The sequence below is a fragment of the Schistocerca gregaria genome, chromosome 2 (assembly GCF_023897955.1).
Source record: "Schistocerca gregaria isolate iqSchGreg1 chromosome 2, iqSchGreg1.2, whole genome shotgun sequence".
Taxonomy (NCBI): domain Eukaryota; kingdom Metazoa; phylum Arthropoda; class Insecta; order Orthoptera; family Acrididae; genus Schistocerca; species Schistocerca gregaria.
The window spans coordinates 400100020-400116690 of record NC_064921.1 but is presented as its reverse complement, the minus strand read 5'-3'; the positions used below and the strand labels follow the sequence as shown (position 1 = coordinate 400116690).

At 38.9% G+C, this 16671-nt stretch overlaps 1 protein-coding gene across 1 annotated transcript in view; it reads right to left on the bottom strand.

The window, feature by feature from the left end:
* LOC126322302 (uncharacterized) overlaps positions 1-16671 on the bottom strand; it is a 255496-nt gene that overhangs the window by 36523 nt on the left and 202302 nt on the right. The window contains exons 16-17 of the mRNA XM_049994279.1: positions 6904-7130; positions 6348-6512 (exon numbers count right to left, since the gene is read on the bottom strand). Coding sequence (XP_049850236.1) covers positions 6348-6512; positions 6904-7130 — 392 coding nt within the window. The remainder of the gene's footprint in view (positions 1-6347; positions 6513-6903; positions 7131-16671) is intronic.

Genomic DNA, 16671 nt, shown 5'->3' with positions numbered 1-16671 from the left:
TTCTTAATGTCCACAAATATTTTATTAGCTGATCTTTCTAAGACTACACTTGATTTGCTATTTATTGCCATGTTTGTATCTTCGGCAAACAAAACGAACTTGACATCTGGTAATGTTACTGATGAAAGGTCATCGATATACACAAGAATAAGTAAGGGCCCTAGGTGGAACCTTGTGTGACCCCACATGTATTTAGTTCCCAGTTGGATGATGACCGATAGATTAATACATGTCTCTTTCCTAATAAAACCCTTTGTTTCCTGCCAGAGATATAAGATTTGAACCATTTTGCAGCATTTCTTGTTACACCATAACATTCTAATTTACTTAAAAGGCTATTGTGATTTACGCAGTCAAATGCCTTTGACAGATCACAAAACATACCAGTTGCCTGCAATTTGTCTAATGAATTAAGTACATTTTCCCTGTAATTGAAGATAGCTATCAAATATCAGAACCCTTTAGAAATCCAAACTGTGGCTAACAGTATGTTATTTGTGATAAGATGGTTATAAAGCTGATTGTACATTACCTTTTCTAAAGTTTTTGAGAATGCTGGCAAAAGTGAAATTGGATGGAAATTTGATGCTATTTCTTTATTCCCTTCTTAAACAGTGGCTTAACTTCAGCATATTTCAACCATTCAAGAAATATTTCAGTGATAAACGACTGGTTACACAGATAGCTTAATATGTTACTTAACTCAGAATCACATTCATTAATTAACTTTGTTGATATTTCATCATATCCACTAGATGTTTTTGATTTTAAAGATTTTATGATGGACATTATTTCTGCTGGGGTAGTGTGGGTCAAATTCATATGATCAAAGTTGATTGAAATGTCTGGTCTGAGGTATTCCATAGCAGCATCTACAGAACCTGACAACCCCATCTTTTCAGTAACAGTTATAAAATGTTTGTTAAAAAGTTCTGCAACACTATACACATCTGTCACCAATGTATCATTTACTCTTAATGCTGTTTGTCCCTCTTCCACTGGTCTCCTCCTTCGCTATATCCCATATTGTCTTTATTTTGCTATCTGATATGACTATCTTTTCCTTGTAATATATTTGCTTTGATGTTTGTGTTACAGTCTTTAATATTTTACAGTATTTCTTGTAATGTGCTATAGCATCGACATCAGAACTGTTTCGGATTGACATATACAGTTTTATTTTTGTTTTAAAAGTTACCTCTATTCCTTGAGTAATACATGGCTTCATTGTAGACTTCATTTTAACCATTGGTTTTGGGGAAAAACAGTGTTCAAATAAGATAAGCACTTTATTATCAAAAGTGTTATATTTTTCATTCATGTCATGAGCACTGTTAACATCAGTCCAGTGGATATCTCTGAGGAGTATCCTACAATAATATCCTGTAAATGTTTTTGGTTGTTAAATGGGCCAGTACAACTTCAGGGTGGTTTATGAACAGATTAAAGTTACCTGCAGGTGCTCGATATACACTTAATAATATGAAGGATTTTTTTGTGAAATTCTACTTCTGTTGCACGTGCTTCCCTAGGCTGCTCTAGGCAAAATTTATGAATGTCTATGTTCTTAAATTTATGACAGTTCCTGATGAATGTGACAACTCCTCCTTCCCTGAATCCTGCTCTACAAAAGTGAGATGCTAACCTAAACCCTGTAACACTTGAAAGTTCTATACCAGTGGTCACATGATGTTCAGAGATGCAGATTATGTCAGCAGGGTTTGAGGACTCGAATTCATCTATGCAGATAATTAATTCATTAATTTTATTTCTCAGTCCTCGAATATTTTGATGCAATAAAAACAGCTGAAATCTCACACTGACTGAGTTAAAACTGGGTAGAGTTGAAATTTCTGCCGATTGTTGAAAATTCTTAACCAAGAGCTGCTTATGCTGATGTAATACACTAGAATTAGGTTTTTAGGTTTTTTTCTCATACTGAAGGTTTGTCTCAGTCCTAACCTCTCTTAAAAGTTGGTTTCTTTCTGTCCTCCCTACCCTAAAAAAGGATATTTTCTGAACCCTATAACCACTGGCATTTTATCGCTCACGACAGTGCCTCCCCCGTTTAGCTTTCCTGCTATTTTCCCAGCCAGTTTACCCTTCCCTTTCCTGTTGAGGTGAAGGCCATGCCTAGTATAATCCCACCTATTGAGAGAATTGACAGGAACCACACCAATGTGTGACCCTACAAAACCACTCATGCGTTGCATTTACTTCCCCTATTCCCACGCCACTACAGTCACCCACATGGAAAAAACTACAGCACCCGTCACACCAAAGCCCTGACCTAAAAATTCTATGGCCAGACAAGCACTTTTCACTCATGATAAATGTAATAGTTTATTAAGAATAAGTCAGTTAAATTACAGATAAACACGAAAATATGATTCCACAAATTTGGCCTATACGCAACTGTGTGTTGACAAAAATAACAATGCAAAGTTTCTGAAACAACAACTTAAACTTTATGCTACTTTCCAGAAATGTGAGTTAAATAATGAAGAGGTATGCTATAGTTAAATTGCTGGAGAGAGCAAAGAACAGTTAAACGAAATTCTACAGATTTGTGGCAAAATGTAAATAGAAAATACGACTGTAACCCGACTGTACGATCTTTTCACATTTTTTGCTATATTATATAAAGAAAAATGAAACCTTTAATGGTATACTTAAAAAGCACACTAATGCACCTATTTACCACATAATCAGTACTAAACTAAATGTTTTTATAATCAAAATGACTTATCTTTATGAGAATACCAAAGTGCGCGCTAGTCACCTGGCTGCAGGGCTGCTGCTGCTGTAGTCTTTGGAATTATTAAAGTTTAATCATAGATTGTAGACAAATGCAATTTTACAAATAAAGGATCTTGATGGGTGGTAGAACAAACTCATTTACACATTTTAAAACCATCTTTATTTGGTTCAAGCTGGGGTACTTTGCTTGTAAGTTTGCAAAATTAATTTGTTAGGAATGGAACATCACTGCAAGCTTGTAGTTTCTCTACTAGTATGATTAAGTCTTTTATACCATTTTTCACTCATTATATTATTTTTATGTATGCAGAATTGCTTCTTTAACTTGAACTGTAATGACTACTACATCCAATCCTATTCCCACAAAAAATTTAAACCTGTGCACTTGCATTACATTTATTCAAACAATGAAGAATCCAGGATGGAATAATGACAATATCATAAAAATGATAGATCATTACTCACCATATAGTGGAGATGCTGAGTCACAGAGAGGCACAACAAAAAGGCTGCTAAACAAGTGAGCTTTTGACCGAACAACCTTCTTCTAAGGTAGACAAACACACACACACACACACACACACACACACACACACACACACACACACACATATTCATGCAATAAGAAAGCCTATTTGCTGAAAGCTCATTCATTTCACAGACTTTTTATTGTGCCAGTCTGTGAGTCAACAGCCTCTTTATATTTTTTCCATTTGGCACATGTTCCAAGTCCTTCACAAGCAAATATTAAAAAATGAACACACAAAAACAAGCATCACCGAGCAATATATAATCCTTACAACCGCAGAAATGCGTGCATCTTTCCATCTTTCCCATAAAATTCTATCTGTAGGTGCATGTTTTGCTAATTTCACTAACAGACTCACAAACACAAAGCAAACTGATTTTAAGAAAGAAGGAACGTTAGAGTTAAAACCACAGTGACAGAAGAAAGTTTTTCAATCAAAGAAAAACTGGGGAAGAATCAGATGTAGCATCATTCTTAACAGGTAGGAATCTACTGCTTTAACCACTGACAGTGTCAGTTGGGCCTTTGTGCCCGGAGACAGGGGTCGTGTGTGAGTTTTCTACCTCTGAAGATCAAAAGTGTCTGAAAGCTGTAACATTTCTGGCAATCTTTATCATAGTGTGTGGCTGCGATTCAATGCCTCCCCTAAGTGGTGCTATGTTTTACAACATAACAGTGCACACTCCACTGCAGAGTGAAAATTTCATTCTGGAAACATCCCCCGGGCTGTGTCTAAGCCATGACTCTGCAGTATCCTTTCTTCCTGGAGTGTTAATTCTGCAAGGTTCGCACGAGAGCTTCTATAAAGTTTGGAAGGTAGGAGACAAGGTACTGGTGGAAGTAAAGCTATGATGATGGGTCCTGAGTCGTGCTTGGATAGCTCAGATGATAGAGCACTTGCCCGCGAAGAGCAAATGTCCCGAGTTCGAGTCTCTGTCCAGCACACCGTTTTAACCTGTTAAGAAGTTTTATAACAGTGCACACACTGCTGCAGAGTGAAAAATTTCATTCCAGTGCTATGTTGTTATTCAATCCTGGAATTTCCACTGTTTGAAAAATTAATATGAGCAACATTTACAACAAAAAATTATTTCATTATCAGTGTCTGAAACAGTAACTGGAGGTGTATGAGTTTTACAACACAATTCAGAAACTAGATTCTGAAATTTAAAAAAAAAAAAACATGTATCTGTGGAATAAAACAGGGAAAACTGTAAATAATGAAAGAGAAGGGTAAGATGTGCATGTGCTGGATGGAGAAAATGCACTAAATAAATGATTATTATTGTTATAATTACCTAGCATTGTTGGCCTCAATTACAGGATATTCAGCATTCTTACTATATCAAATAGGAGTGAATATGGTCAAGAGGTTAAATTCTCTACACTGACAACTGCAAGTCTTGTATGAATTTCACTACATCTCTACCACTCACAACCCCCCCCTCCCCCCTTTCCCACTCCCTTACATTTATTAAAATGTGCAGTAAGATGAATGTTTAAAATGCACTATTGCTTGCTGCATTTGTAAATGAAGACGCGTCTCGTGTCATTCCTGGTTTCCTTCTATGACAGATACGAGAAGTGGAAGCCAAGAAAGGCACTCAAGTTGTATGTGATGAGTAATGATTACATTTCATCTTCTAAAATGCCATTGAGATCACTGTTAAGAGAATACAACATAACAGCTAAGAGTGCCCCTCCCTCAGTTGTGTCCAAGGGTAGCTTCGCACGTTACAAAATGTGGAAGCACACCCACATTGAAAGGCAGTTGTCTGCTCTGCTCTTCTTGGAAACAAAATTGCAGTAGTGTCTGCCTATTATTGCTCTGTGCTGATTGGGAGCTGGATTCTTATTTCTAATGTTTCCTCAGCACTTTTTGATACTTTTTGAGTTTACAACCTAACTGATCATTCCACTTTTGTGCATAACATTTTAACAACTCACACTGGCTTTGCCTGGCGTTTTAATCAGTGGCCTTATGTGTGGTCACTGCCTGAACAAATAAACAGTCAAATAATGTTTTGGCTTATCACACTACTGAAATTATATGAAGCTTTAGTGACTTTCCACACAGGGAGTTTGATATGGTCAACCCTATTGTAAACCCCCTCTCCTCCATCACTTTGGACAGTTACATATTGAAATGCTCTCTCTCTCTCTCTCTCTCTCTCTCTCTCTCTCTCTCTCCAGTTCACCTACTATTTACCTACTATTACTGGTGACTTTACATGCCTGATGGAGTTCTCGTTATGGTTTTCCATAACTTTATGGAGGTGATTTGTGAAGCCCAAGACCTATTTTTGCTTTTTATGACTGTTGTTCATGTTTCTGTCCTCAATATCTTGCAGGGTTACAAGTATTGACGGTAATGCAGGTATCTTCCCTGCTTGAGCTACATCAAGCAAATATTTAAAAAACTATTTCAATGTATTTGTGTTAGATATATTTCATATTTCAAATATTCACACAATTTTGTTTGTTATCTGTTTCATGTGGAGTTTACTGGACCATGATAATATGGCATAGTACTTCTCTGTGGATGTGGTACTTTGTGATCTTTTTGGATGATGGCCAGTGACTGAAATTGATGAGATCCACATTTTCAAGAGCCTCAATGTATTTTATTCGAATAATGAAAAACTAACTGAAATGATCATCTCCGACTAAAAATTTCTACAAATGTAATTAATTAACACAGGTCTCTACTCAATATTGTCCACAGAACCCCAGTATTTACTAGAAGAAAATGTCAAAACTAAAAGAAATCTTACATTTCTTATGAATATAGAAAAGATAACAAAATTACTACAAAACAGTTCCATATGTGTATGCATGTCCGTCTGTCCTGCCCCAGATGTTCCTATTTTAGCAGTTAGAGCTGTTAAATACAAAATATTCATCTGTACTGGATAATGAAAAACATAGCACATTTGAGCAAATGTATGTGCATCTCATATTTTTGGTACACAATTTTAAAAATACTTTACATATCTGACAGAGATTTTTGTTAGAAAGAGAAAGAAAATAGACAGAAACAAGTGCTAAAAGAGTATACCACAAGCTTAGCTGACAATTCTTGGTGTGGGTATTTCTTGAACATGAGCTTATCATGTGCTGCCCCAAGTCTCAGTGGTTCAAATGAAATGTTCAGCTTCACACGCTCCATGGACTGCAGTGCAATTTTTAGATCCTTGACACTTTTCTGCTGTTCAGTTAATATCTGCAAGAATCAATAGCAGTAATAATGATTCTAATAAGTGCAAAGCGCTTAATTAACCTTCAAATACTGCATTTATTTGTATACATTGCAATTCTGGGTTAATGTATCTTATTTTACTGTCTAATTAAAAGAAATGAAGTGCATGTACATCTTAACATAAAACCACATAAATCAGTAGTTATGAAATTACACACACACACACACACACACACACACACACACACACACACACACAGTCAACATTAATACAATGTGCAATTATGTGTGGGCACATGCCAATGTCCACATGGCCTTCACAATCTAACCTCTCAGTCTCTATAATAGTAAGGTCCAGTTAATTTTCTCAGTATCAAAATTACATTTAGTCACAATTGATATTACAATAACTTACTTTAAATGGACCTGTGGGGTCTTGCAGAGAAATGTGCAACTTCATTGTATAATTTCCCTCATTTCTCAACATAAATGATTCCATCACTAGCTGTCCTATGGGAACACTACTCCATACTAATTCTTTCTGCGTTGCAGCTAATGGCAATCTAGAAGTAGAATTCCTGCTCTGGGAGCTGCGTGAAGATGCAATTTCAGCTGACACACTTCCACTGCCATTAACAGCACCTACAAAAGATTACCATGGCATCAAGTCAATTTCTGAACCCCATACATACAATGTTGGAGAGATTTAGTCATAATGTTTCTGACAAGTACCTTAATATTAGAGTGATCAAAACAATATTTAATTGTCTTCAGGTTAAGAACTTATTTAGCATTACTACTGATTCCAAGGAAGAGAGGAAAAATTGGTGTGAGTGTGAGGATCACAGTTTAACATCATATTAAACCCCCAAAACAGACAAGTGGTTACTTTTTCCAGTGTTTTGTTAGGTACCATGCACTGTTGTGGATGGTGCCAATATGTTCGAAAATGCTGCACGCAAATGTTCCATTTTCCAGGGGACATATTTAGGTTCCATTGATCACAGAGATAAGAGGTCAAGTGTTTTGGATAGCCCTTGGACCAGTGACCATTTTTACACTTCTTGGAATAATGAGCATACTGTAGCTATCCTACAGTGCAGGATCAAAATTTAAGCATTGCAAACTTCTTGTAGTCCAGGCAAATTGAGCAAATCATTTCGTTCTTTTGCATCAGGAATGGTTCAGGGTGGACCTTAGACAGCTTATAAATGCACCACTTTGTCATGGAACTGCAAAAACCACTTTATTAACCTCCTTTTGCTCCATGAGCCGCAATTTTCTAAATACCTAGCCATAGCAAATGGCTCAAATTTTAACTCTATATTCTTTAGACATTAATCTACAAATATCATTAACTGTTTCCAGAATTCATTATCTGTTACTGAGATAAGCATGTAAAACCATGATTTTTGGCTACCAAATGTACCAATTCTGAGGATAGCCACTTCTGTCATTTCCATTCATGGCAAATCATCAAAATTTTTATCATATGTTATTAAAAAGATGATGCTGGGGAACCCTGAAACTATTTACAACACCACTACCCATTACTCAAGCCCCCAGAGGCTCACAGTTACCATATTGTCGCAGAAGACGCTGAGTAGCACCATGGTGTAGTGGTTATGATACTAAACTGTTGCATGGAGGGTTGCAAGTTCAAAACACACCTGAACTGTACAATTTTGATTTCTATATTGGGTTCGAGAACATTCTAGGAGTATCCAGAAATGTCAAGAATCATTGTACTGGAATGTTCTGTAGCTGTATATATACTGTGTGTGTTCTGGCCAGAGGCAATTCGCTCTGCGTTCTTGTATGTGCCAGTGCTGAATAAACCTTCGTTAAGTGAAGTTAGTATTCGTAATTCATCTAATTACACCTCCTTCTACATGACGTTATTCTGGTGGAGGCACTGGGTATTGGAACTTGTGATAGTGCACTTTATCAATGACACAGTGGCTCCAATCAGGCCATGACGGAGCTGCCGATTATGTGGCGAGAAACCTGAGTTCGAGCAATATTCAACAGATCGCAACCTATCAATCTATCGGAGGCAGAAGACGAAGAGGACGTTACGATGATAGCAACTGTGTGCCACCACATGACACATCCTTCTGGGTTATCTGGTGATGATGGCCAAGATCCAAACAAGTGGCTGAAGGTATATAAGCTTATAGCCAAATTTAACAGATGGGATGACACCGTGTGTTTGGCTAACGTATTTTTCTACCTGGAGGGCACTGCCAAGCAATGGTATGAGAACAACGAAGAGAAGTTCACAAGCTGGGAAATATTTCGGGCAGAATTGTGCAAGTATTTCGGCGACAAACAACAACAGAAGTGCAAGACTGAAGATAAATTTAAGTTCAGAGCACAGCATCCAAGAGAAACTACAGCATCCTACATTCAAGATGTCTTGAAGCTGTGAAAAATAGTGGATCCTAGAATGACGGAGGAAGCTAAGATTGCACGTGTCATGAAAGGTGTTGCTGAGGACATGTAACAAGCCCTACTACTGAAGGAAGTTTCGAAAGCAAACAACTCCATCAAATGGTGCCAGTATATCCAGACAATGCCACAAAAAAGGATTACACGCAAGAAATTTGAACAGCTTCCAAACGTCGTATCGATGTCTGTGATAGGGGAAGCAACTGATTTAACAAGTGTTATTTGTCAGATAGTGAGAGAGGAAGTTCAGAAGGCACTTGGATTGCACGGCAAGCAAAAAACCGAGATGCTTCAAGAGGTCATGAGGGAGTAAGTGGAACAGACATTGAACCCAATCTCATCTTTCATCTCCCTTTAAAACGGTGAAAAAGTTGAGACCCAGGCGGAGTTACATTACTACAATGCAGCATGAGGAAACTGTTTTGGCATCAAGGAAGACTGACATCTTGAGAACCCAGGATAACCAACCAGTATGTTTCCAGTGTGGACGACCAGGTGAACTATTGTCGAGAAAGGTGGTGGATATTTGATGACGCCTGTGCCAGAAGACAGCAGACCAATCATAGTCAACGCCAACTCTGGGACGATTAAGATGAACAAAAAGATGTGGGTGCAGAATGACATAGGTCACCATTGCCGCTAGCTAGCCGCTGGAAAGGACGCTCCCCAACATGCCAATCGATGTCTTGTTAAGAAGCTCCAGCCGATCACCTAGCTGCTGCAACCTGGAAAAGTAAAGGGTGTGATCTTCCTTGGAGGTAAGGCACCCGAAGAAAAAAATCCTCCATTGATCACTATAGAAATGATAGGACGTCGATATCCTCATGGATGGCTGACCAGCCCAAGCTCTTGTGGACTCTGGAGCATCATATTCAGTCATTTCCGAGAAATGCAGAAAACCGTATTCGTCGACAACAAAACATATCTGCTGAGGGTGGCTAATGGGAAATATGTAAAACCTACAGGTAGATGTACCATTCGTGTAGGTATAAGTGGCCATACACAGCCCTTAGAATTCATCATCTTCCAAGAATGCAGTCATGACATCATTCTGGGATGGGACTTTTTGAAAGTTTCTCAGGCAATTAAAGATTGTGGTCACTCAAAGTTTATACTAGACGAGATGAGATACTGTGGACACGAAGATCCACATCCAAGTGTATGGAGACTATGTGTGCTGGATGAAGTGATCATTCCTGCAGTCAGCACTAGCAAGGTAACTGTCACGTATCATGCCATGCATCAACCCACGAATCTTGTAGTAGAATGTAAGAGAACAATACCACTGAAGAAAAACTTGGTCATCCCAGCCTCTGTTGTCTTGTTTAAGAATGGATTTGGTTAATTGTGGATAGTTAACTGTCGTCGAGTACCGCAGATCCTCCCAAGACACATCAGCATAGCAAATGCTGAGGTGTTAATCGTAGAACAGCTGAGCATCATAGAAACCTCCCAAGCAGAGTCTGTGGGCGAAAATAGTGCTACCACTACAGGACAAGATCTTTTAGCTTGACTATCACCAGATCTCACTAAGAAATGACAGAAGAAGCTACTTGCCATTCTTCAAGAGTTCTCTGAATGCTTCAATCCACAGGTGTAGAGCACATTAGACAAATCAACAGTGAAGTACTGGATTAGCACTGGAGACCATCAACCAATAAGCCAGAGAGCATACCGTGTGTCAGGAACAGAATGGCGAATAATTCGCAGTGAGGAAGAGAAAATAATGATGAATGACATCATTCAGCCTTCGCAGAGTCCATGGTCGTCACCAGTGGTTCTTGTCAGGAAGAAGGAATGCAGTTGGTGCTTTTGTGTTGATTACAGGAAGCTTAATAAGATAACTAAAAAGGACGTTTACCCTCTTCCATGAACTGGGGATACTGGCAAATCGAAGAAGATGAGGCTGATCATGAGAAAATTGCATTCATCAACCCTGAGGGTCAGAATGAGTTTATGGTAATGCCATTTGGTTTGTGTAATGCACCAGCAACCTTTGAATGGATGATGGATAATCTTCTAAGGCACCTGAAGTAGACAATGTGTGTGTTATTTAGATGACATTATAGTGTTCTCAGAGACATGTAAAAAGACTGAGTGAGGGCCGTTCTTAAGTGTCTCCAACAAGGTGAACTGAAACTTAATCCAAGAAAGTGCGTCTTTGGAGCAAAAGAAATGAAAATATTTGGGCATCATGCATCAAATGAAGGTGTGCGGCCAGACCCAGAAAAGGTGAGATCTGTAACGGAATTTCCTATTCCTAAAAGTATTAGAGATCTGAGAAGCTTTCTCGAATTATATTCTTATTATTGTTGTTTTATCAAAGACTTTTGTATGAAAGCCAGGCCACTCCAAGAGTTGTTAAAAGCAGATGCTAAATTTATCTGGGGTGGTGCTCAACAACTTTCTTTCGATGTGGTGCGAAAAGCTCTGACGACTGACCCTGTACTTGGTCTGTATGATGAGAGAGCACCTACAGAGCTACACACAGACGCCTGCAGCTATGGGATCAGTGCTGTTCTGGTGCAAATTTTGGATGGAAAAGAGGGTTATAGCCTATGCTTCTAGGACACTTACTAAAGCCGAGAGAAACTACACAACTACAGAAAGAGAATGTCTTCTTTTAATCTGGCCTAAGTGCATATTTCAACATAATCTCTATGGAAGCCAGGCCATTCACAGGTGTTACAGACCATCATTCACTTTGTTGGTTGACAGGTCTTACGGATACATGAGGACGACTCACCAGGTGTGCACTATGTCTTCAAGACTATGACATTAGCATAGTGTCCAAAAGTGGAAGAAAACACCATGATGCCGACTGGTTCTCAAGAAACCCTGTGAAAGACCATCAAGACTTTGATGAAGATAGTGACTGCCTCGCTGCACTCCAGGATCTTTCTGCTGAGCAGGAGGAGGATGCCAAGATATCTCAAATTATGCTTGCCTTAAAATGGTCGGAGGATGTGAAAGGACAATTTAACATAGTTAATAGATTACTTTGCAAGAAAACCTTGATCCATTTCGAAAGAGGTGGCTTCCCGCGGCTACTAAACACATGCGCTTAGGTGTTCTACAGAAATAACATGACACACCAGAGGCCAGACATTATTGATTTATTAAGACATATGATAAAATCCGCAAGTGATTTTTCTGGCCAGATTTATTTAGGAGTGTCCGTCAATATGTCGCACTGTCGAGAGTGCCAGAGGAGAAAGGCAGTTCCTAAGAAACCACCTGGCTGACTCATACCAATTCCACCAACCGAAATGCCTTTCCAGCGTGTTGGGATTAACCTCCTCGGACAATTCCCAATGTCTGCTAGTGGCAATAGATGGATTATTGACTGCACTGATTATCTGACACACTATGCCATTATAACAGCCATAAAAACAGCCAAAGCATGCGAGGTAGCCAAATTCATCTAGAAGACATTGTATTAAAACACGGAGCCCCAAGGTCATTAATTACGGATCTTGTGACAGAGATACACTGTTGGTGCAACATGACTCATCACATGACGACTGCCTACCATTCGCAAACTAACGCACTTACTGAACGCCTTAATAAGACCTTGGCTGACATACTATCAATGTTCGTCAATGTAGAGCAGAACAACTGGGATGAGGTGCCACCTTTTGTGATGTTCGCGTACAACACCGTCAAACAAGACACCAAAGGATTTACTCCATTTTTCCTGTTGTATGGGCGTGAGGTGACTACAACATTGGATACTGTGTTTCCGTTACATTCTGATGATGTGGATGATGACTACATCAGCCAGGTGTTAACCAGATCTGAGGAAGCTGAAGGTATCATGCGAACCACCGTCCTGTTGTCTACCAGTCTGGCGACCTCGCCTGGATCTCCACTCCTGTTCGGAAGGTTGGTCTCTCCGAGAAGCTCCTCAGGTGCTACTTTCGACCTCATAAGGTTGTAAGGTTGTTAGACAGTTGTCTGATGTTACTTATGAATTTGAAGATTTTGACCCCGACACAAGACGACGAAAGATCACAGATACGGCCCACATCCTTCGAATGAAGCCCTATAAGGATCCTGCAACCCAGGGTATATTTGACGCTCCAGCAACAGGCAACAAGTGGGAAAGGTGACAAAGAGCGTAGTGGCAAAAAAAGTTCTAAGATCACCTCCAGGGTGAGAATCAGTCGTAAGGAGTCAGAGTATGCAGGACTGATGACTCATTCCCAGACTAGGAGGATGTAACACCGAGACGCTGCTCTCTTACGGAGGGAGCAATGTCGGGTAGAGGGCTTCAGCTGTCGCCATATTCCCGCTCGTTCGCGTAAGCGAGACTGAGCAGCGAGAATGCTGCCTGCAAGATTATCATGTTCTGAGAGTGCGGTCTCAGTAACGAGGCGACCTGACCCTCTCGGCTGGCCACCTGCAATGCTGCCGGTCGCATGGAGCCGTTCCGAACACGGGTCATACTGTGTGCGGCTATCCGAGTTACAAAAATTCTAGTAAGGACATGTCACAGTTGTGCTGGTATGTATGAATGCATTTTGGGAGATTTAAGACACATTTCGGTCGAACGAATCAAAACTGAGACATTCGAACAAACCCAGTCCACGTAATTATAAATGTAAAGCTGCCAAAGTTTCCTTTAAAGTACTATCAGTGGTGGCATTCTGGTTACTCAGAAACCGTCATGTAATGATGACAAGGGAAACCGTGAAACCTTATGATAAAGCAAGAGATGACGACTGTAAATTATTTTCTACATGATGATATGATTATTGTGGGGTCTAAGCTAAGCATTAACACGAAGTCATTTCTTGCAGTAGCAAGGAAAACCAGCTACCCACTTTCCTGCCTACCATAGACATTAATGTTGAATTTCGTGTGAGTGCATTTTGTACTTACATTTTTTTTAAAAAGTGACGTCTCATTTTACAAATGTTTCTTATCTCATGTGTAACTGTGCATACGCAAGATTTTCTTTTGCGGAATTAGTTTTGAAGTTTACTGCCTTTATGCTTTTGTTTATTTCTTCCTCTTTATTTACTACAGATTTATTATCCCACTGTTTCTTCACTCTTTGACGACTTAATATGGTTCATTGTATTTTTCATGACCTTAGTTAGCATGAAAGATTGCCGTCAACTTGGGCAAGGTTGTTAACATATTATCTGTTTCAGAGTTAATTTTGTAATGTTTGCTATCAAAGCTAATTGTGTAACTTTTGTGTTTTATTTTTATTTTGTTGTAGGGCCTAGTTCTATAAAAGATCTTTCACTTCTGCAACAACTCTGTGCAAGTAGCATGTTCAAGAAGGCAGGTGCTTTGGACTTACGAACAGTCTTTCACAGGCTCTGAAGCTACATACTTGGAACACTTGAAGGAAACGACCACCTTTTGAGGTATTCCACTTTTCTGGTCAGAGGTGCTTCATGCATTAATCACTGTACGTAATTAACATTTGTTATTGTTTGATACCCTTCTGCTAACCATCACCGACTCGCAATTTTATTTTTATATGCTGTGTTTTCTGACTGAAAATATACAAATCACATCCACAGACATCAGAAAACTACAAAAAGCAGGATCCACCTGATGCTATAGCTGAAATAACATGAAGACTACGATGCTTGAACTCAACGAAGAGAAATGCGTTATGGAATGATGTTCTGAGGTAACTCATCTCTTAGAAAGAAAGTACTGATTGCACAAAAGAGAGCAGTAAAAATAATATGCGATGTTCACTCACAGAAATCATGTAGGCACAATAACCTTCAAGGAGGTTGGCATTTTAGCTGTGCCGTCAAAATACATATATTTGCTAATGACATTCGTCATAAACAGCCCATCACAGTTTGTGAAGAAAAGTTATGTCCATGGGGAGAACACTAGAGGGAAAGAAGATCTTACCCATTATTAAAGCTATCAGTGGCTCAGGAAGGAGTTCAGTATGCAGCAACAAACATCTTTGATAGCTTTCCCAATAACATAAAATGCCTGGCAGGTAGCAAAGTAAGTTTTAAATCAAATTTAAAAATAAAAATGTCTGGCAGGTAGCAAAGTTAGTTTCAAATGTAACTTAAAAATCACTTCTCCTGGACAACTCCTTCCGTTCCAGTGATGAATGTGTATTGAAAAGATGGTAGCCAGAGAAAAAAAAACACGCTCTTTCCATAACATTTCCATAAAAGAATCATTCAAATGATCTATCGAACATTTAACTAACTGACCAAACCAAAGACTGTTGTACCGACGGTCGTACAATAGCACTCAAAAGAAAAACGATTTAAAGCAGCAGCTGGGGATCTGTTCCACCTGCTAAACTGTACGTTGAAATTATTCTGTTATTTAGTGAAGAAATCGCGTCTTATACACACCCAATTTTCTTCTACTCAAGCTATGTAAATGACCGCAGTACACAATAATAAATTCATTTAATTAAAAGAAAGTGTGCATACTCAAAACACATAATGTACAATACAGTTTCACAAATTAATCTGAAACCCATTTCTGAAGATATTGCACTGCAGTTGAGTCTGTTCTCCTGTTAGTAGCACAGTAAACAACAACTTACATTACTTAGTATGAAGTACATAATATCCACAGCATAATTGTGCAGTAACTACTTATCAATTTTCAATATTATATTTGATTACGTACATGCCTCAGAAAACCAGTTGTCAGTTACCTTTGCTTCTGTGCTTCAAATTTAGCTTATTTGGTTCTCTTATTGTTATGGATGTTGAGAATATCATTAACGCCATAGGAATCTAGACAATTTCTTTTCTGAGTCAGTATCATACCTGCCTTACTAAAATTCCTTTCGCTTGAGGCACTACTGGCAGGTATACAGAAAACGTCTTTGCTGAGTTTCAACAGGGCACACGTATTTTTTTTCACCATGAAAGAAGGTCTGTGAACTCATCGTTTGAACCCTCCATGTTCATATATTTCTCAACCTCATCTTTTGATTTTGAGGTGGGTGTTCGCCAATTTTGAGATTTTTTGTGGGAGTAGGCATGAAATCTTTGGCTATGTTCGCATCAACAACGTTATTTAACATTTTTTGCACATCTTGATGAAATTTTCTCGTCTTTCTTCGGGAAAAACCAACAGTTCCTTGAAACAGGGATGCAAGAACGTTGCCACGTAATGAATGTCATGTAGTTCATTTAGAACTTTGTGTTTTATAAACAGTTTTACGCTTTCATTTAGTACACATTGTCACAGCGTCGGCTCCAGTTTTGCAGAGACCTACGAGTTTCAAAATCCATGGCACTACAAATGGCAGTGTTGGCTCATTGTCTCCTTCCAAAACGTCTGTGGCCTCTTTGAAAACCTTCAGAAATTGAATACTGCTTGCCATAGTCGCATTCTGATATGACATCATCTCGTGTTTGTTTGAATCACGCAAAACGGTCTCTTATTTGATCTTTCTGTGAATGGAATGCATCATGTACACACTGTTCCACCTGATTTCTACATCATAGTGTAAGGTTTTATCTAATCTTGTGACTAAGCCATATCGTTTCAAAAGTCTACCAATGTATGTAGTCAGGATGGGGTCATACACTGCAGGAATCTCATCCATTAAGAAACCTTCATTGAATGTGTGCCTTAGTGCTTATTAATACAGTGCATCACACATGGGGGTCGTTTGTGTGCTTCTAGTGCTTTCTTGGTGTTAGTTCCCTGATCTGCAATGAAAGTAACCTGTCTTAGTTCCGAGGATGTTATCTGCAACTCTGCCATT